Source organism: Rhagoletis zephyria, unplaced genomic scaffold (assembly GCF_001687245.7).
Source record: "Rhagoletis zephyria isolate East Lansing unplaced genomic scaffold, Rhagoletis_zephyria_1.1 Rzeph_scaffold_01064, whole genome shotgun sequence".
In the NCBI taxonomy this organism is placed as follows: Eukaryota; Metazoa; Arthropoda; class Insecta; order Diptera; family Tephritidae; genus Rhagoletis; species Rhagoletis zephyria.
In genome coordinates this window covers 67,915-93,382 of record NW_016158148.1, presented here as the reverse complement: position 1 = coordinate 93,382, position 25,468 = coordinate 67,915, and the positions used below count along the sequence as shown (strand labels likewise).

The following is a 25,468-nucleotide window of genomic DNA, read 5'->3' as shown; positions in this document are numbered from 1 at the left end:
TCAATGCAGGAAAAGTGCTATGAAAATCATTTGAAATGTTTATTCACAAGATCACATCAGTTTTGCGGTACACGCGCCTTGAGACAGTTCTAAGTCGAATAAAAACGGATGACAGTTTTTAAAAGTTCAAAGTGGACAGGATACTATTACGAATAGTGGAAACGAATTCAAATTTTTGTTTGCATAGAAAATTTTCTTAAACATGATAGTAATAATTTTGTTAACGGCTCTTTTTGCCGGAGCGTATATTTACTGGACATATGTACAATACAAAACCGGTTGGCATCTGCTTAAAAAAGTACCAGGACCCTTCACATTTTGGGTATTCGGGAATGTGCCGCAAATCGGATTAACAGCTGAAGGTATGGTTGTGGGCGAGAAGGGGGAGGGCTAATGAAATCTTTACTCATAGTCGCCACAGTTACTTTGCTAAAAAAAATAAACATTTGCGAAAAACATTCAAGCTTATGTATCTTTTGTACATATGTACAGTGACTCAAACTAGTAAACACATATTGATTTTTTAGATATTACAATTTTTTTCAAGTAGATTTTGTTTGTTATCATTTATAAAAATATTGTCCACGCATTAACAAAAACCGCATAAATAGAAGTTTCAGATTTTATACAAAATTTAAGAAAATTCAACAAATTTTCAAACTTTTTAATCTCAATTTTGGACCTTTTTGGCTACATATTCAATTTTATAGCCCATACAATTTTAGTCTAACGGCTTTTCGCACTTTTCTCCATATAAGCATGCATTTTTATCGAACCAGCAATCAACGCCAGTTTTTATAAATTGCTTTTGTTATATAAAAAAAAAATCAAAAACTGTCACTAAAAAGAATTATAAAACAGATATAAAAATCATCGCGATTTTTCAGCCGCCTAAAACTTCATACCCAACAAGTAATTTTTTAGCAAAAAACAAAGTCGACTTCAATACTCATATACAAATTTAAGATTATCGTTTTTAATTTTTACATGATCCGATGATCGAATGTAAACCAAATTAGCATGGGACCACCTGTGAGGTAACAGTTTTCATTTAAAAAAAGAATTATTGAAACCGGTTAACGTTGTCCTAAGCTATACGGTAACGAAAAAAATAATTTAAAAAAAGAACCAAATAAAAAAATGAAAATGTTCCGACGAATTGATAACCTTTTCTTTTTTGTGAAGTCGGTTTAAAATACTCTAAAGATTGAAAGAAAAAATTTTGAAATTTTTATGAACATTTTTTGCATTTTTCTAATTCTTGTATTAAGTTTGAAACATTGATTTTTGTGGTTTTGGTCGAAGCTTGAAAAACATTTTTATAAAATATAACAAAAAAAATTTTAATTGAAAACCATTAATAATAACAATAGATTGCCGCTTACACTCATAGTAGTGTTTGGCCGAGCTTCTCCTCCGATTTGTGGCGTACGCCTTGATGTTATCACACAAAGAGGATGGCGATGTTGGCGCGCACTGCTAACCACTATACCACAGCGGCCGCAAATTTGGAATTAAAAAAATAAAAAAACAACACGCGGTCACTTGTTCGAGTCTCTGCATTTTTTTTATTATTGTTTTAGCCAAAAATTCAGCAAGATTTTGAATTCATAAAAACTAGCTTTAATTTAATTATTTAGCAGCAAAAAATCCGCTGGTTTTTATTGCAAATTCAAATAACGGATTAATAAAAAGCAAGAAAATAATAAAACACGAAAATTTCTTCTTTCTTTGCCACACTTGTGACTAAATAAGTGCCATTCGCATCAATGTTATCAACACTTAAGTGCAAACAATCTGTACACAGCATGCTACTGAAATACCAAATTATAGGTCTAAATAATTACAAAAAAAATGGCAAAAAATCAGAAAGGGAAATAATGATTTCTTTACGAAATATTTAAGATTTCTCTACTATTCAGATTACTCTGGAAGTATGGTTTACAAATGTTCTATGTAAAGGAAAAAAAATTTTAAAAAATATCCACATGAAAAGTGCTTATTCTAAAATTTTGTCAGGCTACTGTATTTATGTGCAAGTTTTTGAAAAACCTGTTTATTTGGTTTAATCAATTTATACAAATTTTAATATAGCGACTTTCACATGCAGTTTTGCTCCCGTTAATTGCTATTTTTTTTTTTTTTTATGTTTAACTTTTTGCTTACTACTAGCAGTGTGGCATATGTATGCAACTTGTTAAGATTTAGCCGCAGAGCCGCTGATATGTCGATATTTCGTTAATAAGACAATGATTGTTTTCAACTTTTTGTGCTAATTGTTGCTAAGCAGCGGTTGCGGCTGCTAATTGGATGACTCCAAATTCGACAGCGGACGCGCACGCTCTGGTTCTATGGCCATAGATTCATATGTATACATTAATAATTTTTTTAGAATGCCAAAAGCGGGATTTTATTAAAATTAGTTTAAATTTATAATACAAGTTTATTTATTTTCATTTTCATTTCGATTGCTGATAGAAAAATGAATGTGCAGTAGCTTTGAAAACATGCACATAATTGCGAAAAATAATTGATGGTTCTGTGCATCTGGATACGAGCATATTGATTTGTGCATACATATGTATATTTTTTATATGCTCATGCAGATTAGCTTGGGAAGAAAAGTGATTTTTTTTTATTTATACCCAATTAAATAAAATTAATGCTAGAGTAAACCTAAAAATTTCAGTAATTCTAGAAAAATAGCCTTAAAAAAGTGCAATTCTTCCTAATACCTTTTCAAGGATTCGCACAACAGGCGCGGCAAGGCTCGTGGCTCTTCCTCATTTCTGCAGCTTCCGCAGAATGTATTATGGGAGAAGGCAAACCTCTCCGCGCGCCTTCCGATGGCAACATGACCTGTCAGCAGACCCACGGCTGCGGCTAGGTCCCCTCTGCTCAGCATGACGAAATCCTTCGACCGCTTTTCGTACTGCTGCAAGTGGTGAGACAAAGTAACAAGTGGGCTGTCAATTGCTAGTTCGTCTGGCTGGTATGTACCGGTGCCACGGCACCCATACCTAGTGATTAACATACTGCTCAGTCATCTCTTTTAGTGATCTGCGAGTGTCCTCTGCGGTTTTCGAACTGCATGTGACCGAGTGAAGCGCTTTGAGTGCGGCATGACTGTCTGAGTAGATGAAGATATCGTCACTTATGGCTTCTCTTGTACGTTCATAGGTGTTCAACCGCCTCATTTATAGCTGCGACTTCAACTTGAAAGACGCTGCCGTGGTTGGGTAAGCGAAATGATATTTCCAGCCCCAACCGGGTTGAGAAGACCCGCCCTCTCCTATCCTGCCGTCTAGCTTAAATAGAGCCTTCAGCGTGAATTCTTTTACTGGTATGCAAATCCTAAAATCCTCTCTAAGTAAGCTATAATTTTATTCTTTCCTACGCGGACTGAGCCGGTATATTGTGCATATCGTTGGCTTAGTGTGCAAAGGTGCTAAATCCGTTTTTTGTTTTAATTTATCAGAAGGTGAAAAAAACCGTTTAACTTTTTTTGTTGTTAATATTTTCCTAATCTGTAAATGCAGATTTCTTCCTTAGGCCGTCTTGTTTCAATACCAATAATCGTCCAAATTCAAAATAAAGCTGATGCAGACTTATAGGCTCTTTTGGGACTTACCACATTATCTTTTTATGCGAATATTAAAAAAAGAGCCGTACGCTCAATTTTGGGAGTAACAGTAGGTCCTTTTAAGGTCATAAATTCGTTAGATTAGTTATTTTCATTAGTTATTTTGTATCACCCTAATGTACATGCATACATACATACAAAAATTTTCTTTTACATCACTACGGAATCATATCCTAGCTTCCTTAATTTTTAATCGCGTGCTGACTCAGCGCAAAATGCCGTTAATATGGCAGCTGTCATTCAGCAATAAATTAAAATGACAGCTACAAATACACAAATACATGAAATGAATTGGCCAGCTTAGAGTGCAAAGTTGCTAAGTCCATTTTTCTTTAATTATACAAGAGCGTTAAAAAAACGTCTAAAGCAATTTCCTTTAAGTATTTCATATATCTTTGAATACAACATTTGCGTGTTTAAAGCAAAGCAAAACTCAATACGAATAACAGGCTAACTTAATATTATTTGCTTCTCTTAGCTGTTCATTGTTCATGTTTAACCAAAACTTTTAGGTTTTTGCGTTCGCGTACGCAAAAAACTTGCAAAGTAGGGGAAATCGAGAGAGCAAAGTGACATTTCATTTGGAGGGGAAGCTGCTGGAAAAATGTTTGCCAACAGCAATTTGCCAACAGGAAAACAGCTGATCAAAAACAGCTGTTTGGAATTTACGTAAATCACAAAATTTAATTTGATGGTTTGGAAGTTAAGAATGACAAAATTCGACTAATTAAACTTGTAAGATGTAGTTATTTGTTATTGATTAAACCATGTCAGGATAATCATTTGTGATGAGTTTTCGTACATTTTAAATTTTACACTTTTGAATGTAAACAAAAATTATATGAGCTGTTCGTCTGACTTGCAACTTTCTGCAAATTTCCTGTTCGCGTACTGTTTTGAATAGTTTTGTCTTGTGAGAGAACTGGTGACATTTCGCCGGAATTTTGCTGTCGGAGTTTTAAACGCACGCAGCCAATTTACTGTCAAACATTTCTCATCCACATACAACTTGTATGGGACCAAACGAAATTGAACGGCGTGCGTATGAATTTCCAATTTTTGTTCTACGTGACATTTTGATTTGACATTTCGCTTGATGAAATCAGATGCAAACGCACGCAAGCCGATTTCGAATGACGCAAGAAAACAATATTCTACGGCGTGCGTATTAAAACGCAAGCCGCGATTATTAGGTTAGCCTGTAAAAAGGATTCTAACTTTATTAAAATATCTCGTATTATTTTGGTTTTGTCGGATTTTCGGTGTCCCTTTTGGACTTAACCAACTTGCCTTTCCTTGAATATAATCGAGAAAAAATAAAACAAGTACCTTAATCCTTTTCGAAACGATGCATTTTTTATATACCTTGCTTCCTATATCAAAATATGAGTTTTCATAAAAACTGGACTTAGCAACTTTTCACTCTAAGCTAGCGATATGTATATGTACGTACATAAGTATATTAGAATTAAAAATAGGCAACAATTAAAATAGCGTGTCATAATTTGTCGCGGCTAACCAGCTTGGTGACTTTCGTCAGTTGACATGATACTATTCAAGATCATTGCCATATAAAACAACAAAATAAAATAAAATAGCAGCAATATTAACTAACAACTCTTATATGCCCAACTGAAAGTGAGCTGAACAAAAAAAAAAAAATACAACAATAATATACTAAAAAAAGTATTTATAAACTTGTTTACTATTGTAACCTACATATGTATGTACGTACGTGCATCTATACGAATTTATGTACTACCAAGTAATTGTAACAACTAAATATTGCGGTTATTTTACAAATAAATAAAAATAAACAAGCGTAAAAAAGGCAAACTTGTGTACTTTCAGTGCATAAAAAAAATGAATGAATGAATTAAACAAATACATATATTTTCGCTGACGGTTATGTTCGGAAATACAGTTCGCCAGTTGATTTGCCAAACGCAATCCCAATGCAGCACACAAAAAGAAAAAAAATATTAGATATATCTTTTGTCGGGTGTGAATCATAAAGTTTGGTTGCTCAATTTTATGCCACCCACGTGTAGCAAATACGTTTTAACAGTGCGACAATTAAATGTTTAAACTATCATCATATATGNTATATCTTTTGTCGGGTGTGAATCATAAAGTTTGGTTGCTCAATTTTATGACACCCACGTGTAGCAAATACGTTTTAACAGTGCGACAATTAAATGTTTAAACTATCATCATATATGTATTAATAACAAATAATAAAGGCAAATACATATATTAATATAAGAAACATCTTCATTTATTCACTTCACAATTCATATAATAATAAGCATCCACAATGCCAGTTGTAGTGTCCAAAATCAATAACATCATCCCATAAGCTATGTGCGGCAAAATCATCCATCATCATTTATCTTATTGCGGTTTAGTTCTTGGTTTCCTTTTGGGGGTGAGACTTGAGGTATTCGAGCTCCTTGATGATGGCTTCTGGAGTTGGTGGTGGAGTGGGCAAGAGATCGCTCTTTGGCTGGTAACCATTCTCATCGGCAACATAGGTTAATTGGACGTTGGTACCTTCGGGCGATACCCAACCGAATTCACCCTTAATGTTGCCTTGGGCATCACCAGCTGACACGACATGAATGCTGTTGCTTGTATCGAGGTCAGCATCGAAACCATCGGGGCGGACATCGGCGTGCTGGGATTTGACTTCGGCAGTGGCATCATCGGAGCTGCCAACGGCTGAGACGTAGACGACGAAAGCGAAGAGCAGCACCTGTATGCAATGTAAGAAAATTATTATAATTGGCGGTTATATAATTTCCATTTGAAAAGAGTGATTTTAAGCTATTGCAACCAAAGTCTTTTTAGTGCATGCACTTACGTATTTGAACATTTTTGCTATTTTTTTTTTGGTTGTGATGTCTGAGACTAGAACCCTTGATTGTTTCTGATGCCGATTGCCAAATTTGGTAGCGCTTTTATAATGGCAAATTTTCTGTGCTTCAGTAGCCGCCTAATTTGCATACCACCGGGAATGAGCCTTCAAGTTCACTGGTTATGCAAGTGCATGCGTGGTATGTGTGTGTTTGACTACAATTACTGCCCATTCCCGTTGATATTTTATGATTTTGGCTAATTTTAATTCGTCGGCCGTTAAAATCCAGCTAAACTTGTTATAATTGTAAAAATGTCTTAGCTAAAAAATTTGTTTCTTTTATTCAAATAGGTATACACACAAGAATTTACTTTTTAGCAAATGCATTTTTAGCAATTAAGAAAAAAACAGGTCCCGAATCGCGGCATTCAATATCGCACGTAACTCCAAACGAAATTTGATTTTTAAATCGTAACATTCGATAACGAGTGTGCTTCGTCCATTTAAATTGTATTGTAGAGAATACAGCTACCAACTCACCGTCATACATTTGTTTAATTCGATTCGAAACGAGAAATGTAAGTAAGGTGTGCATCTCGAAATATGCACCTGGTTTTCTAAATCAATCAAACATTTTTTATCAACTATGCTCGTAAGGATGTATGTATGTATGTACATTAGCGTGGGCTGAAAATCCGCTTTTTTAGAATTTTGATTGGTTCATTATGCTCTAAAAAAAATTTGTGTGAAAAATTAAAATCTCGCCCAAGTTTATCAAAGTGCAATGTGCTCAAAAAATAAAAATTAATAAACGCATTAATGAAAAATTTTTTTTTACTAAAACTGCAAGTAGCTTGGAAAGTTTTAGTCCTACATAATTTGGTATATTGACTTTTTTTGTAGAGAATCGAAGTAAGGTAAGAAACAATTTTTTTAGCACTTGAACTTTGATGGACTTGGGCTAGCCTAATTATGAACCACATAACCAATCGAAATTCTAAAAAAGCAGATATTCGGTCCACGCTAATGTACATTGTGCATATAACTATTTCTAATCATTCCAATTTGCAACTCATTCCTTCACATTTTCCATCACTGCCGCATTGTTGGCTAGCGATGCGCAACACGCAACACATCAATGATTTTAAACCAGTTTTCACCTCAACATTTTTTTGTTACAGCTTAATTACGCGCAATTTTCATGTCATATCTATGAAATCAATATCAAAGACTCATATTTACACATTTGGGGTAGTTATACGCTTATTTGCTGTCACTTATTCTAACGGAGCTATAAACAAGTTTATATAATATTTTTATTTTCTTAATCTTAAGTGTCAAAGTTGCGAGGGGTGGCTTCAAATCAAAGTATTTTCAATCATTTATTGTAGCGCACGCTTAATTGCCTAGAGGTTAACAGTTATGAAATCATAAAATAAACTATAAAATGCAAAATGCACCAGTGTAGAAAGTAATGTAGGATTGATAAGCCTGTCGCAATTTGGACCCACCCAAGTTTAGCTCTCAGATAGTCCATATTGTTATCAATACTAGTTCCTCATAATTCCCCTGCCAATGGTTTCAACTGTCGTTTTTAACATTGGCGTGTCATTGGAAAAGGACCGGTCCAACAACTCACCGTAAGATGTCGTATTGTGCTTAATTGTTCTTTATCATCTGGTTTTGGATTAGTCCATTTACATTTTAGTTTTAATAAATTTTTTCGTTTGAATACGATTTCGTTGTGCACTTCACAGATGCTTTTTCGTAATAAAAGGAACGAAAAACAAAAATTTAATATTATATGTTCCACCAATGCGATTTTAACTCGGTCAGTCCTGACAGCACAACCAATAGTAGGCATCTCTGCGATATAGAATATGCTCGATAATTCCGTTTGTATGAGAGAAAATGCCCAGCACCATCAGCAAAAAAAAAAACAAGAATATTAAAAATCAACTTGAAACTTACACTTTAACCTACCAAAACTTAAAAAGCTACAAAACTGCATACTTAAAATTTGTCTAAAAATTTTAAATAAAAAGTATAAACGTTGTGGAAGCACATCTTCAATGTTGTTGAAATTTCATAATTATTGTGCAAGTTTTGAAATGTGGATTTACATATATGGCGCTGGTTAGGTAGAGTGTTAGACTTTTAAAATATATAAAAAAAATAGCCAAAACTAGTCAAATGACACCTGACTTAATCAGCTGACCACAAGGGTACGTACATACGTATACAGGGTGTCCTAGACCACCCGTCCACCCCCTCTAAAATGGAGTGAAATGTTTTTTGTTGAAAACCTCAAAAATTTTACTGACTATCTTTTGGTGGTATTATCGACTGCCGTTTTCGATCGGAGGTGGGTTAAATTGAGCGGAAGTCCATTTTTTCCAAATTTTGATTCTAACAATAAAAATACGTAACCTTTGTTTGAAACTTTTTTCTCAGGAGCGCCGTTTTCAATCCCTAAATGACCTTCGAGCTTCAGCTCGTCCTGGACTTCTAGAATGGACGAAAATGTTTTTTATTGGAAAACGAAAAACATGAATTAGCAAGTCGAGGACGCTCTATCTTTTGCTCATATTACCGACTTCCGGTTCCGACCGGAAATGGGTTATACTGACCAGAAGTCCATTTTTTTAAATTACGCATGTATATTTTTACTACCGATTCGGATTCTATGGACAAAAGTACGCAACTTTTGTTTCAATATTTTTTCTCGGAAGTGCCCAAGGGAAATGATTTAACTAAAGCTATCTCAACATGACCCTAAGACTGCCCGATGAATAAGACCATTGTTTCGATGTGTTCATATCATTCTCCTACACTTCGGAGAACAGAAGTCTACGGAGGGTTGGTATGCTTGAACCCATGTCCTGTCTAATTTTTTTTTTATTATGAACTCTTCTGGTACCATTCATTAGGACCAAGGTTCGATTGCTGGTCCGAGCAATTTATTTTATTCTAGCGCTTATAGCTTCCCCCTTTTTGTGTGTTAACATCAGAGCGCTTCCCTCTACGAAGGGAAGATCAAATAGAGAAGGCCTCGGGTACACCTGCCTTTTCGGTTGGCACAGAAGAGAATCGAATGGTGGGTGTATTTTATTCGACTCGGCCAAAATCGCTTTGACTAAGAAAAGAATGGAACGCATGGTAAGACGCTACACATGCAAAGCACCAAACAACAAGATTAAACGGCTTCACGCGTAAATGAATTCTATCTTGGTAAGGAAAAGTAAAAGCATCCTCCGTTTTTCAGTTTTCTAGGAAACGAAGAGCAGCGGAGAAAGTGAAAACATGCATGTGACTTGTTGGAGTTTCTTGAGCCGTCCCATCACAGCATGGCTCTTTATTCTAGGTAGTGGTTTCCTAATTTTCACATATCCTTCTACAACCACAAAAAATGTCATAGGTTGTCTTTCTTTGAATTCGAATTGAAAGCACGAGTTGTATAAGAGTTGTATAACAGACTCAATATATTTATGTATAGCTGTAATCCTTTCTTTAAAATTAATTAATAGTATTAAAGTGTGGATTTATATGTATATGTTTAGTGGGATAATTCACCATAACTTTTTCTAATTACCTTGTTTTTCTAAAGCTACTGTAATTATCTTTACCCTATTTAACTACACATATGCAAAGTTAATGACGTGTGACGTTAATGAAGCTGTTGGAACGCTATAATTAAAGTAAAAACGTATGTTTACCAGTTAGCTGGATTATTTTATTTGCATTTAAAAAAACATAAAATATAAACTGAAAATCGGCAACAAGTGGAAAAGTTTCTTCGAGCCTAGCATTGTTTTTGTATAACAATAAAACTCGAGTATCACATAACATATCCATTCAATCCCATCGCCTTCCATCTTATCAGCATCATCAAGTCAAGTTCTAGTTCAATATAAATATAATCTTTCAATTATCGGCGGCATCATCCAATCATATAATTTATGATTTTGTTTGGCTTTAGTTCTTGGCGTCCTTTTGGGGGTGAGAGCTGAGCCATTCGAGCTCCTTGATGATGGCTTCTGGAGTTGGTGGTGGAGTGGGCAAGAGATCGCTCTTTGGCTGGTAACCATTCTCATCGGCAACATAGGTTAATTGGACGTTGGTGCCTTCGGGCGACACCCAACCGAATTCACCCTTAATGTTGCCTTGGGCATCACCAGCTGACACGACATGAATGCTGTTGCTTGTATCGAGGTCAGCATCGAAACCATCGGGGCGGACATCGGCGTGCTGGGATTTGACTTCGGCAGTGGCATCATCGGAGCTGCCAACGGCTGAGACGTAAGCGACGAAAGCGAAAAGCAGTACCTGTAGGCAATGTAAAGAGATGATTATAATTCGCGGTTGAATAATTCCTTTTTGAAAAGAGTTATTTAAAGCTGTATATTAAATATAGCCAAAGTCTCCTTCGCATTTATGTACTTACGTATTTGAACATTTTTGCTATTTTTTTTTTGGTTGTGATGTCTGAGACTAGAACACTTGATTGTTTCTGATGCCGATTGCCAAATTTGGTAGCGCTTTTATAATGGCAAATTGTATGTGCTTCAATAGCCGCCTAATTTGCATACCACCGGGAGAAAGTGGTCCAGTTTATTGTTTTGCATTTGTGTGTGTGTATAATCGTGATAGTAATGGCTGCTGACTCCCGTTGTTTTTCTGAGCCTTTGTCTATTTTAAATTCGGCGGCTGTTGAGATCCAGCTAAACTTGTTATATTTATTTGTAAAAACATTTCAGTTATGAAACGGCTTTTCGTTCTACGTAAAAAATAAAGGCATTCACGAATATTTAAAATTTTTTAAATTAGCCCGGTCAAGTTATACATTCAAGGTTACATTAATTCGCATAAAGCTGAAAATTGATACGAGTGTTGCAAGTACCATTATAAATTAAATGTCAGAAGTCCCCATCGATCTCACGTCTGCAAATATATGTATTGAAGGTCAAAGGTTACATGAATTGGTTTTTTGAATTTTTCAGCAAAATGGTGAGGTTTATCACAAAAATATTTGGGGCAAAAGTGTAGACTATGCAATTATCTACAAAAACTGTTATAACATTTTTCTTCTTAAGGATTACCATTTCTGAGATTTTGCGATTAGAAAATTGTGTTCTCCATAATATGCACAATTTCCACTGTACTTGTGAGGTAGTCTTTTTGGGGTGTTTTTTAATGTGTTTTCCAAGGTAGACCTACACCACCACTTATTGTAGTCCTGTTTAACTAAATAATTGGAAGTGATGACAGCGGTGTGAATTAAAAATAATTAGAAAAAACTACTGATTTAATTGATAACTCACTAGTTTACAAGAAATCCCACCTGTGGCACTACACCATCACTTCTCATGTAAAATTTTCCGCCGTGTCTAAAACCCCGTTTGGTAGCAAACGGTTCTGATGGAGCTGGCGGTATTGCTCAACGTCATTTTTACACAGCCGTATCAGTTTCGAGGGGATTCCAAATTCAGACATAGCGGCATATAGGCAACTCCTTTTAGTGCTACCGAATTCGGCTTTGAAATCGACAAATAGGCGGTGGGAGTCGATTATTTCCAGGTCTAAGGCCACACTGATAAGATCCAATCAGTTCGTTGACGGTGGGCTTCGGTCTTTCACACAATACCCTCGAAAAGACCTTGTAACCTATTCTTAGAGGGCTGATCCCGCGGTAGTAGGCGCGAATTGCGGGATCGCCTTTCTTGTAAGCATGTAAGGTGCATGCCGTACTTGAATAGCTCAGGTGGCAGGCTGGTAGGCTGTCAGCTCCAGCAGCTTTATTGTTTTTCAGGCGCGCTATTGCTATTCGCACCTCACCATAGTCAGGTGGTGGAACATTGACTCCGTCATCATCGACTGGGTGCTCGGGATCGTCTTCTCCACAGCTTTCAGTACTGCTACCATTCAGTAGGGTGGAGAAGTGTTCCCTCCATAATTTAAGTACGTTCTGAACATCAGTCACTAGGTCGCAAGTGTATTTATTGTACCACTTCCAACAACAAATCAAACGCTAATACAATTACACTTACGTAAGATAGAACATATGCACTGAAGCGCGAATTCCATTACTCGGAGGTTTGCCATTGCCTGTCGAGGAGCGCTCGCAGTTAAAGAAAAAACCTTTTTTCTGTATTTTTTGTTGCGATGCTTCTTTTGATCAGGGCTTGAATCCAGGCCCTGCGGAGTGGTAGCGCGCATTGCTCACCACTACACCACAGTGGGCGCTTAACTGATGCATTGGCATTTAAATTTTATGAGCTGTTAAAGGCGTCAAAATACCGAACACCGAATACTGGACAAATACAGGACATTAAAAGAAATACAGGACATTTGGCGTCTCGTATAAAATAAATAAATTTCCAGAACAACTGACGGAAAAAAGGACTGTCCCGTACAATACAGGACGGATGATCACCTGCTGATCAAACAACATGAACGTGTGTGTATGCGTGTAAGTCTATTTATAAGCACTCCCAAATACATGAGCCGTTTATTTTGAAAGTGGCTTCCCATGTCTTGTGGTTAAATTACCGGTTATTTTTATTTGAGCGCGCCGGTTATTCGTTCAATTTCATCAACCAAAGGTAAAAGTTTTTTGTTAATTAGTTTATGACGTTAGAATGGTTTACAAATGTATTTAGTTACAAATAGCCGGTCCTTTAAATACAAGAGGTAGGAAGTAACTTATGCCACTTTCAAAATAAACGGCTCAAATATGTATGATAAACACAACAATTGGTAAGACTTATTGGCCGTCCTAAATATTTAACATTCTCCTTCAAACGAATCTCCTCACCCTTCAATTTTAACGGGGAGACCGTAAGGAGCAAATGTTTGCTTGTAAATAAAATTACTTAAGTTGTATTGGCGTTTATTCCCAGTCCCCTACTCTCACTCGAGTTTCTAAGCGTGGCCATATTAGAGTGCAGAATATCTATAAGAGTATTTGGATATTTGACTTTAACGGAAATTTCAAGGCCGTCAACATAAGCAGTGACGTGGTCATTTCGCTTGTCTAGGGTTGGTAGCGAGGAGTTCACTGCCAAAATCCAGAGAAGAGGGTAGAAAACCCAGCCTTGAGGGGTGGCTTTGCAGACGTGTCTGCTTAGTGATGTGTTGCCTATCTAGCGGTTAACTACAATTTTTACGAGTATAAACTCAATCAGAGCAGCAATTTTAGAGAGTCAACAAGCGGGTGTAAAATGGTTTCCGTAGATTTCACTTGCAGAATTCTTCTTAATCATAATTTCGCAAGGATTCACGTTTCTCAGATCTAACTGTTTTTTTTTTTTTATATTTTCAAATCAGCCTTACAGGCCGATCTTGTGGCTTCAGCCTTATTAAACAGCGTCCTATTGTTTTGCCCACCAGGGTGGTTTTGTTTTCCCGAAAATCCCAGGAAAATTTGGATGCTTTTATCAACAAGGTGATAAAGGCTGTTCATAACTTTTGATAAAACGTGCGGCCTTACACCCAGAATGATCTATTGGTCATTTAGTATTGTAGAAAAGCATGGTGGACTAAAACTACACAAAGAACTTCAAAAAGGTGAACTGCATTGAATGATTTGCATCGGCATAACAGGAGCGATGAATACCTGCCTTCTTGATGTACTCAGCGACCACCGCGGCACTAATAGTCCTAAACACCTCTGACCTGAAAAGGTTCTAATGAAATTACCCGATATTGCAATAGTTCCAAGATTAGAAACCTATAGGAGTTTTTAGGTACGCATTGCATAATGAGCTCTCTGGAATGTAGAGAACCTATACATACGGTGACCATCCGTCCTTTATTTTAAAGGAAAGTCCTTTATTTTAACCCCCTGTCCTTTATAATTTCAAAATAAAGGACGCCTTTTGTCCTTTATTTCTTAAACTGTCCTTTAAATCAGCTTTGCATTTTTCAGAGGTAAATTTTTCAGAATATGAAAAATAAAAATGTTCCTTATATAATATAATGAAAACCTCCGCCAATTTGTTTCGCACCCCACTTAAGGGTTTTTATTTAATAGGTAATCTTTGCACAATCTATAAAGCACAGGGAAAGTTCCGCTTAGGATCGTGTTGCACGCTGAGTTTCCAGTTCCACTGAAAGAGAACAATAAACTCCCTTCTGCACAGTGGTTCTAAACTGACATTTAGTGTTCGTAATTCACTGGAGCCTGCATTTTTTTCACTAAATTTGATCTTTTTTTTTTATTAAAGCTTATAATATTTGCAAGAGACCAGTTGAGCCAGATTTGTGAATTATTATTTGATTATATTAATTTCTTTAGTGCAAAATGCAGAAAAAGTGGCAATTTTGAAGAAAATGAAGAATACATTAGTTAATAAATGTTACATAACAAAGACTAGTTAAAAACAATTGCATGGCTCCCCAAAACGAAAAAATTACAAACAAATGTTTGAAATGTTATAAAAAAAGGTTCACATAAATAAATTTTTTTTTTAGGTTTTTAGTAAAAACTGGTTGAAAAATGAAGACTGCGGTGAATTATGAACATTAAAATCCAATTTTGAACCACTGTGTGCTGACTTCGGTAAGTGCATTTTGGCTGCAAAGTATGGCGAAGTTCTTGAAAAGGATTTGGCTTCATTTTTCGGAATCGGTTAATTAACTGGTAAATATTTGATTTAAATTACGATATGGGTAAGGTACTTTTTCCATACAAGTGGTATAAACGTATTCCCAAATAATTTTGAAAAAAATGTCCTTTATTTTACATTGGTTAATATGGTCACCGTACCTATACACCACAGCTAATGGGGAGGTTTGGAACACAAATAGATTTAATTTTGATAATGGTAAAACTGGGGCTGGCATATTTGGCATGAACTCCAAAAAATCAATACCAATAGGCAGCTAGCCCACCATATTTCAAGCGGAGATTATGCAAAAGAAAATTGCGGCTGAGAATGCCTCGAAATATATTTGCATTATGCCGGACAGTCAGGCACTGAAGTCCCACAAAATAAATTATCGGCTAGTACTTATATGATTGCTTCAATGTCCCTAAATCTCTAGGAGCCAAGAACGCGGTTTTATTAGGATGGGTACCGGGGCTTGAAAAATATGATGAACTACCTAGCGAAAAAAGAGCTATCGCACTTGTTCATGGTTTGGAACCCTTTTGTGGTCTCACCAAAGCACACATAAAGCGCACAATGGATAACTGGTAGCCAAAATGTTCAACAGGCATTGGCCAAATGATTTATCCGTCCATCAAAAGGAAATTTAAAGAAGATACTCAATTTAGGCAAAGATGACCTCAAAACTCTCTCTCTGGGTAGTACAAGGGACACTGTTAAATTAATCTCTCGAAAACAAACTTATTTCGGTTTTGTTAGATGGACTAAGAAATACTGGAACATACTCTCTACGCTCTTGCTAGGTGCAAACTCGCTAACTTGGGCGGTGCAACACTTAATACGTTTGAAATCTGGAACAAAAGTCCTTAAGAGTGCCAGGCTACATTAAAAAAGCTGATAGTAACACACAACAGATCACTTTAGAGGTCGCGGTGCATATGGCCAATAATAATCATAATAATAGATTTAGAATCTGATTAGCCAATCCGTCAAATTCCAAGTCTTTTGTAAATTTCTTAACTCGCTAACTTGGGGAGTTCTAAGATCTACATACATACATATTTTGTATTCAATATGTCGATGGTCAGAGTAGAACTTTTCTTTCGAGACGCTCCATCTGAAACAGATCCGAACTCAGGGTTAAATCGACTATTATTATACATTGTTTTCCTAAAATAATCTAGACCCTATTTATCAAGTTGTTGATAATTAAAGTAAATACGTAAGTTTACCATTTGGTGGATTATTTTATTTGCATTGAGCACATGAGTATTTACAAAAAACATAAAATATAAAACTGAAAATCGGCAACAAGCGGAAACGTTTTTTCGAGCCTAGCATTATTTTTGTGTAACAATAAAACACGAGTATCACATAACATATCCATTCAATCACATCGCCATTCAACTCATCAGCATCATCAAGTCTAGTTATAGTTCAATAACAAAGCGTATTTAAATTATCGGCGGCATCATCCAATCATAATTTATGATTTTGTTGGGCTTTAGTTCTTGCTTTCCTTTTGGGGGTGAGAGCTGAGCCATTCCAGCTCCTTGATGATGGCTGCTGGGATTGGTGGTGATGTTGGGAGGAGATCGCTCTTTGGCTGGTAACCGTTCTCATCGGCAACATAGGTTAATTGGACGTTGGTGCCTTCGGGTGATACCCAACCGAATTCACCCTTAATGTTGCCTTGGGCATCACCAGCTGACACGACATGAATGCTGTTGCTTGTTTCGAGGTCAGCACTGAAACCATCGGGGCGGACATCGGCGTGCTGGGATTTGATTTCGGCCTTGGCGTCATCGGCGCTGCTAGCGGCTGAGACGTAGACGACGAAAGCGAAGAGTAGCACCTGTAGGGATTTGAAAATAGAGATTTTAAGTTAATAACTAAATATTTATTTATGTATATCGCAAGTCTCCTTTGCATTCACTTACGTATTTGAACATTTTTGCTATGATATTTTTGAGACTAGAACACTTGATTGTTTCTGATGGTGTTTACCAAGTTTGGTAGCGCTTTTATAATGGCAAATTGTCGGCGCTTCACTGCGGCCTGTTATGCAGACAATCGAGATTCGAGTGGTCAAGTTTATTTGTGCATTACGGTGTTTTTTTATGTTCTTTGCTTTGCACTTGTGTGTGTATAATTGTGTCGCTGACTCCCGTTGTTTTTCTGTGCTTTTGCCTATTTTAAATTCGTCGGCCATTAAAATCCAGCTAAACTTGTTATATTTAATTGTGAAAATATTTCAGTTATGAAACGGGTTTTTTTTTTGTTTTTGTCAAAAGCCAAAATTATTTGCATCTGCAAAATTTAATGGACTTTCTATATTTGAATTTGTCTCAGTGCATTTGCTATTTGGATTCGTCTACTTTCAAGTTGTTCGGTTTTGGTCTGCTGCCAAATTTGTAGATAAAAATGCAAATGGAACACAAATCAAATTTAATTAGATGGTTGAAAAAAATTATTCAACAAGGCATAACTAGTAGACGACTATATATAGAAAATGAATTTTTGAATTCGAGAAACTAGTGCTGAAAATTATTTACCAACATAACACTTAGGAGTAGCTAAACAACTTTGGTTATTGAGTATCGAATACATAGTTTAATTATGCAGAATGGCGCTGAAGGCAGTCCAGTTGAGGGCCGTCCTCCTTTGAGGTGGATTGTCCTCAAACACGAAAAAAAAAAATCGTTAAGAATATTATTATTTCCTAATCGTACACAATCATTATATTTAAAAGGACTTTACATTGTCAGCTTTCAGTTAAATGATGTAGAGTTTTGATTCAACTAACCGCACGTGAAAGTTGAACAGTGTAAACGCCACTTAGCCTTAATCAATAATATTAAATACGGCTTTACCACGGCACTCCAATTACATAGTTCGCTCTCTCATTCGTAATTCGCACTCCAATTACACTTCGAATTACGTAATTCGCCATAGTAAATTTTGAGAATTATTTTATCGGAAATTTATCGAAACCAGTTCACAAATCAAAACTGGCACTGGTGTTTTCCGGGAAATTTGCGACTTATTCTTATTACTGTAAATGGGTAACTCTTGTATACACATATATATTACGGTGATCCAAAACAAATAACCTAGCGAATTTAAGGAAATTCTGCCATTTGGAAAATTTTTTTTTTCAATTTTTAAATAACATGTCATTTTTTTCCCCCTTAAATTCGTTATGACTTTTGAACCGTTAAAAAAAGTTGTAAAAAAGGGATACAAGTTTTTTCTAGGCATATTCTTGTAGGGCATTAAATTCTCTAAAAAAATTAAACTGAAATAAGGTTTCTTAGACGCGATTAAGAGTATTAAATATGTTAATGATATTGCTGAACGACGTATAGCGTTGAACTTTGACGAAAGACGAAGAACGAAAGCAATTTCTTCTCCAAGTAATACAATTTCAGTTAAATAATTTAAAAATAAATAGCCAAAACCTGTTAATATGTTGCGGTCTTATAATTATGCAACGCGGTGTACTATTAACTTGTTTGACTTGTGTTTGGAGAAACTGAGTTGAATTGTTAATTTATTCGTAATTAAGGCGTTAAAAAAAAAACAAATTTTGTGTTTTCAGTATGGAAAGTGTGTCCTCCTGGAATGTTAAAAAATTCTGCTCACCTTACTGTCCAGTGCAACTTAGTTTAGTAAAGAGAAAAACTCTGCCTGCACATAGGCCAAGAAGAATAGCCTCTGATACCATATGGAATACTTATCCCTTTCGTTACCGATGGTCTTACTTCCGCTTGTGAGATGCGTCAGCCTCTAGTGTTATGTCAACACAAGTCAATAAAAGTCCCTATAATGGAACTGGCCAAAAATCCTCTTTGTTTCACAGGATGATAAGTTGTCCGGTACATTGGTTACAATGAAGCCGTTGATATACCAATCGTGTTCTTCCTTGGAAGTGCGTGGTTGATTTTTTCCTTCTTAATTGCCCACTTTTACAATTGGTCTAAATAAACAGGTATCCAAGGACATATGTGTATTAATTTGATTATATAAACCTGGGCTTTCTCGATTAGAGATGACGCACAAGAAATGGAATGGAAACATATTTCTTGTGATTTTTCTGAGAACTATAAACAACCCTTAATTGTGTAAATTTCATTCAACTTGTGCGGAAGGGTTAATTCAATTACATCATTAAATGTTTTTAACTGTATGCGAAGAAGACGGCGTCCTTGTACGATGACTACTTAACTTATCGAGCCGGCTGTTCATCTGCATACCAATGCAGATTCTTAAACCTTATTGCTGCCTAAGATCGCTGCTGATCAACTACTTTGCTCGTGGATTAAGACAATTAGCACACTTGGTCTAATTTAATTTGTCAAACCGGCGATCGTTAAAATTAACCAATTAATAATGTTGTATTTTGAGCGGCTAAATAAATAAAAAGTAGTTTTAGTTAAACGTGTTTGTGCTACGAGTAATAAGCAAACGTTCTTCTATTAATTTTAAAATCTACATATAAATAAACATGCTATACATACATACATACATATGTAGTATGTACATCAGTCTGTTCGCAATTCGCTAATAATTCAAATTTTTGTTTACTTTTGTAATAATTTTTATGCTTATTTTTGCTGTTTCAACCAACAAAAATATAAATTATATTTGAAAGCTTATTTTTGTTGTGGGTGCGGTTGTCTCTTGTTGGATAAAGAAAGAAAAACTTGTCATGCAACTACCGACTGAACCACATATGTACCTGCTCCGTATCGCAGCACGGCGAGATGAGAACGGATGCATCCAAAAGTGGCTTGTACCTTTTGCTTTTGAAATATTAATTCATTTTTGGTGATGACAACTCTTACCGTTGGGACACACCTGCCAGCTATTTCCAAACAAAGAGGTGGTGCGCATAAATTGTGCGGATATTTTTTTTTTTTTTACTGAAAACCGAACTATCTCACGGTATAAAAATCAAAGTGAGTATAACCGTGGAACATTCGTTTGTTTGATTTCATTTAGTGACCACCTACCCGGGTAGAAAGCATTGCACAGAATGTTCAAATATGTAAGCATGTCAAATAAGTGTTGAAAACTTACATATATCCAATTCCAGACAAAGGAATACTTCATTCATAAATCACTCTCACTCTCACTCTCTTTCATACCCGTGCCATAGCTCATCTTTTTCGCCGCCATCGGTCTCAGCGTGGCCGTCATACCACGTCGTCCTTTTTATGGGCAAAGTAGCGGTGGTCACAGCAGCAGCAGTTCGCGTGCCTCTGGTGATGAAAGGAACGCTGAGATAAAGTCAATGCATTCTGAAGTACGTGCCGATGGTTTCGACTACGCGCTCGAGACCAGCAATGGCATTAAATCTACAAGATCAGGCGATGCTAATGGCAATATCCAAGGCGGTTTCCAATGGATTTCACCCGATGGCCAACAGATGCAAATCTCATATGTTGCCGATGAGAATGGCTATCAGCCGAAGGGTGATCTTCTACCGACCCCACCACCAATTCCAGATGCTATTCTTCGTGCACTCGAGTACATACGCACTCATCCACCGAAAGAGGAATCAAAGCGTCCATTAAGGCCTTCAGCACCTTCTTCCTACACACCACCCAAGAGAACCACTATCCGACCAAGACCAAGATATTAGATGAAGCTTGGAAGACGGAGAGGTAGATCGTGCAAATTCGGGGAATAAAGCGGAATTATTTGAATTTTACTGTGCGTGGGTACGATTTTTTTTTTATCGAAATAAAAAATTAAAACTTTGTAATGCAACTGAGCAAAAAATGCAAGTGTGTTAATGTTTCTTGGGTAACTCCAAGGTAATGAGAAGGCCGATGAATTGGCAAAGGCAAGATTTTACTACTACTACTAAGAAAAATAGGTTTGCATTTTCTTCGACCGGCAAGGAAAAGGGACTTGCAAAATAGCCAAGGCACTCTGGCTTGATATAATAAGACGAAGTCAGAAGATCTGCTTAATAGATCGAGCTCATAAGTTTTTGAAATTGTACTAACTATTACTGGCCACTGGCCCATAGGCAAATATGCAGAGATAATGATGCGCCCATATAATAGAACTTGCCGCAGCTGTCAACTACAAGGTAGCGAAGAAGTAGTCCAATATTTCCTTTGTGAATGCCCAGGTCTAGCGGCTATTAGACTAAACTACTCGGAAGATACATGCAAAAAAAAAAACTGGCATATATATATATCGGGATCTATTATAGACGATATCGGCAAATTCATCAGGGAATCAAGATGGTTTCACCGAGAAATCTAGATATACATACATATGCATGTAGGTGTTTAGCATTCACACGAAAGTGCATCAAAATGGCACAAAACGCGCTAATTGCTTCGTAGTAAGTTACTATGAAGCACTATAATCAACCAACCATACAACCAATACATATGTAGAATTAAGCTTGCTCTTAAAACCGCCTCTGCCTTAATGGCTTTCTCGTAATTTTTTGCTGCTTTCCATTAGAAGTGTTAAAATAACGTAAACATATGTATATGCGCGTATAGAAATGTTTGTTTATATTTACATATGCAGGTGAACTACATAAATACTACTTATTTTTTATAAAATGCTCTTGATTCTGCGATGAGTGGTTCAAGTTCCATTGGCGGGAACTGATAACAGTTTTTGTTCAGAGCGAATATTCATATGTATGAATGTATGCACTTAAGTATGCATGGATGTTCGTAAATACGTTAATATGCAATATGTTATTTTCATTGACAGTTGAAGCCAATTTTAATTAATTCTGACGTCAATGAAAAATAAGTTTAGATACATACATACCTACACTCTTTTGGCACTCTCAATCATCAGAATCACAATCGGGGGGATTGTTATTTGCCTTTTTCCATCAGTTGAAATTTCCTTTGGATCTGACAATGTTACTATGATGGAGACTTCTGAATAGGTCTTTAAAAACCCGAAAATAAGAGGACTGGTCCAAATATCATAATGTGCAGAAGGAAAAATTTAGGTTTTATAGAGACTTCTGAAATGATATCGACAACATGAAAGAGTCTGCCTGTCTGTGTAAGGTACTTCAACTGGACCTGACGGTTAGACTTGATGCTCTCAGAAAATCTGATGGAACTTATACCACCTGATTTCTGGACACATACAAAACTCTCTCTTGCAAACTCATTTTCCGGGTGGCAGGTTAATTCTTGACGCAGGCAGAGGTATAGTGGAGGATAGCGCGACGCGCGAAGAGCCACGAGACTAAACTGGTACATAGTTAGCATCATGCGTGGTGACTGATGAGTCAGTGAGGTTTTTTGTATAGCCTCTTTAGACGACTTTAAGTTACCGGGCCCAGATTGAGTGTATCTGAAAAAGCGAATGTGTGGGGGAGACAGGATTATAGGGGCTTTAATATGAGTTTTTAGAGCCTTTTCTGGCGAACTGTGAATCAGCTCTACATGACCTTGTAACAAAGAGGCGGGGCTGGAAGCAGATGAGTACACAATGGGCCATATGAATAAAAACTAAGCAATTGCTTTTTCTTAAAATTTCATACCTTTTACTTCAATTTTATTTGAATTAATGGAGTAAAAGCTCTGAAAATTCAAGAAAAAGCAATTGCTTACAGTTATTCATTTGGCACAATGGGAGTATTTACTGATATTGAAGGGCGTTTAACAATGCTACCTTTGACCCTATGTGCTCTGCGGACTTTATACTAACTAGAATACTTCTGACTGTGGGGGACGAAAGTAGCCTTAGTACCATGGCAGAGGTTGAGGGCGGATGTCCTCAGGACGGCCTGAGAGGATGGCAGCAAAACTGCTTCTCAGACAAAGAAGGAGTGATCTACGAGCCTTGACAAGACTTATTTCGGTGCACAATTCATGGGGACGACATATACTCAGAATAGGTATCATTGACGACCAGACTTAGCACGTTTTTGGATCGGATATATTGAGAATAGACGAGATACATTCTCTTTCCCTCGACAAACTGCTAAGATTCATAAAGGAGTCTGGTAAGTTTGCAGAGGAACACTGAATTCCCACCTCAACCTTTCCTCTAAATCCTGCCTCTAGGCTACAATGGACCATACTGCCCGAATGCTTGGAAAAATTGGTTTTGGGTTTTCCAGCCACCCACAATTGAATTCCATAGTACTATGATGACCTACACATGTTGGCATATCTATGTAATATCTTTGCAAACTAAATAGAGTTCTGTATACAGTTTTATAAATTTTTTTATTTTTTTGCTTCCTCCGCAGATAATATGACCCAAGTGCGTCGCTGGGCGCATCAATATAACTATGGGTTAGCACGCATGTACGGTGGCGCCCAGCCATATTTGATGGTCATAAATCCCAAAGCTATGGAGGTACGTAAATACGCCTCCTTCCGCCTACATAAATACATACATGTGGTTGTTTACTTCAATGAAAGCCTATCCAATTTTCCTTTCAGCAAGTGCTCTCGAGCACCACACTCATATACAAGTACGACCCCTACAAATTTTTTTACCCTTGGCTGGGCCAGGGTTTGCTTACATCGAATGGTCGCCATTGGTTAAATCACCGTAAGATGATAACGCCCTCATTTCATTTTGCAATTCTACAAGATTTCCTTAAAATTATGAATGACACTACCGATCGATTTATGATGCTATTGGGAGATTTCGCGGCTAAGGAGGATATGTTCGATTTTCAAGAGATCGTAACGCGTTCGACCATCGATGTCATCTGCGGTGCGTGCGTGTAAAGACCGGAAACATAAAAACCATCTTATTTATTTTAAATCTTTTTTTTAACTAATTTTTTTTTTTAGAAGCTGCCATGGGAACTCCGGTGAATGCCATAGTAGGGCGCACCTCACCTATGGTGCCGGCGATTGCTGAGTAAAACATTATAATTTTTTGTTTATTTAACGGCTTACATTTCAAGAATGTGTATGCTTTAAAGGCTTTGCGATGTGATGCGTCAACGGATCTTCAGCGCGTTAAATCGTTTGGACTTCTTCTTTGTTTGGACGGAGGCATATCGGAAACAGGAAAGAGCTTTAACAGTACTACGCAGAGAACTTTCCGAAGTATGCCTGCAATGTTTAGAAAAATATTTCTAAAATTTATTAGATATTGTTTAGATCATTGAGAAAAGACGAGTCATACTAAAGGAAATCGGTGAAAACAAATTGAAAAGTGACGCTGATGGCAAACGTCCGAAAATGGCCTTTCTTGACAATTTACTAACAGCCGAGGTTGAGGGCAAACCGCTAACATTTCAAGATATTTTTGAAGAGGTCTCAACGTTTGTTTTTGAGGTTAGTACGAAACTGCTTTCATGGTTTCACCAACACCCACTCTGGTTTTTTATACTACCTACTCCAGGGCCATGACACCACCGCCAGCGCTATTGGTTTCACCATTTACAGTCTCTCTCGACACACGCAAATACAGGAGCGTGCCTTTCAAGAACAATACGCCATTTTCGGCAATGATCTTCAACGCAATCCAACATACCAAGAATTGGGCGAAATGAAGTACTTGGAGTTGATACTGAAGGAAACGCTGCGATTATATCCCAGTGTGCCATTTATTGTGCGCACGCTGCAGGAACAAACTGAAATTGGTGAGTTTTAATATGTTTGTACGATGGTGATTCACCTGTGATGGTGATGAACCTGTGTTGTGAAAATATCTCGATTTGCATTTTAGAAAAATTCCCTTCGAGGGAAATTTGTTTCAAGTAAAAGATTTTGATTTGATCGTATTTATTACATATTTTATTGATAATTTTGTTTATTTGACTATTTCTATCCTTTTAAGGTGGCTTTCAGATTCCTGCTGGTACTTCCATCGGTTGCATTATTATTGCATTGGGTACAAATCCGCACAGTTTTCCAGAACCATTTAAATTCAAACCGGAACGTTTTGAAAATCGCACCACATCGAATCCGTACGACTACGTGCCATTCAGCGCCGGGCCGCGGAACTGTATAGGTATATTTTGCAAGGCATTCAATGAATTTTTAGCATACCTTGTTTGATTTTATTTTTTTTCTAATAGGACAAAAATTTGCTATGATGGAATTGAAAGTGACCGTCTCAAAAATCATACGCCACTTCAATGTACTACCTGCAGTGGACGGACTATCCACGGGTATACACGACCCGGCAGATCCAAATGACAAGTTCGACAATCCTTATGACGCACGTTTGGGATTCTATTTGACACTTAAGTCGGTAAATGGCCTAAAAATACGGCTACGTCGGCGAGTGTACTGAGCGTAATTGTTTCAAGTGGGCGTGGTTTCATTAGCATCTAATAAAGAGAGTTTGTACTTAAATGTTTTCTGTTAAAAAAAGTGTTCAATT

The 25,468-nt window shown here is 36.7% G+C and overlaps 5 protein-coding genes across 6 annotated transcripts; 2 read left to right on the top strand and 3 right to left on the bottom strand.

Moving 5' to 3' along the window:
- On the top strand, positions 1-25,460 carry LOC108362666 (probable cytochrome P450 4e1). Its single transcript, XM_017615746.1, has 9 exons — positions 1-362; positions 23,367-23,476; positions 23,563-23,842; positions 23,923-23,992; positions 24,057-24,183; positions 24,238-24,414; positions 24,482-24,722; positions 24,920-25,093; positions 25,161-25,460. Exons 1-9 carry the CDS (start codon positions 203-205, stop codon positions 25,376-25,378), a joined length of 1,557 nt encoding a protein of 518 aa, XP_017471235.1. The 5' UTR covers positions 1-202; the 3' UTR covers positions 25,379-25,460.
- Positions 5,903-6,575, bottom strand: LOC108362669 (larval cuticle protein 1-like). Its single transcript, XM_017615752.1, has 2 exons — positions 6,507-6,575; positions 5,903-6,398 (listed from the first exon to the last, which is right to left on the bottom strand). Exons 1-2 carry the CDS (start codon positions 6,516-6,518, stop codon positions 6,048-6,050), a joined length of 363 nt encoding a protein of 120 aa, XP_017471241.1. The 5' UTR covers positions 6,519-6,575; the 3' UTR covers positions 5,903-6,047.
- Positions 10,218-11,211, bottom strand: LOC108362670 (larval cuticle protein 1-like). The gene is made up of 2 exons (XM_017615753.1): positions 10,945-11,211; positions 10,218-10,826 (listed from the first exon to the last, which is right to left on the bottom strand). The coding sequence occupies exons 1-2, from the start codon at positions 10,954-10,956 to the stop codon at positions 10,476-10,478; spliced, it is 363 nt and encodes a 120-aa protein (XP_017471242.1). The 5' UTR covers positions 10,957-11,211; the 3' UTR covers positions 10,218-10,475.
- Positions 16,337-17,179, bottom strand: LOC108362668 (larval cuticle protein 1-like). The gene is made up of 2 exons (XM_017615751.1): positions 17,050-17,179; positions 16,337-16,964 (listed from the first exon to the last, which is right to left on the bottom strand). The coding sequence occupies exons 1-2, from the start codon at positions 17,059-17,061 to the stop codon at positions 16,614-16,616; spliced, it is 363 nt and encodes a 120-aa protein (XP_017471240.1). The 5' UTR covers positions 17,062-17,179; the 3' UTR covers positions 16,337-16,613.
- LOC108362667 (larval cuticle protein 4-like) lies at positions 20,079-20,879 on the top strand. Of its 2 annotated transcripts, XM_017615750.1 has the most exons (3): positions 20,079-20,159; positions 20,271-20,777; positions 20,811-20,837. In XM_017615750.1, exons 1-2 carry the CDS (start codon positions 20,148-20,150, stop codon positions 20,754-20,756), a joined length of 498 nt encoding a protein of 165 aa, XP_017471239.1. In that variant the 5' UTR covers positions 20,079-20,147; the 3' UTR covers positions 20,757-20,777; positions 20,811-20,837. The 2 variants fall into 2 exon arrangements, with proteins under 2 accessions (XP_017471239.1, XP_017471238.1); XM_017615749.1 differs by having other exon boundaries at positions 20,271-20,879.
- Positions 25,461-25,468: the final 8 nt, after the last annotated feature.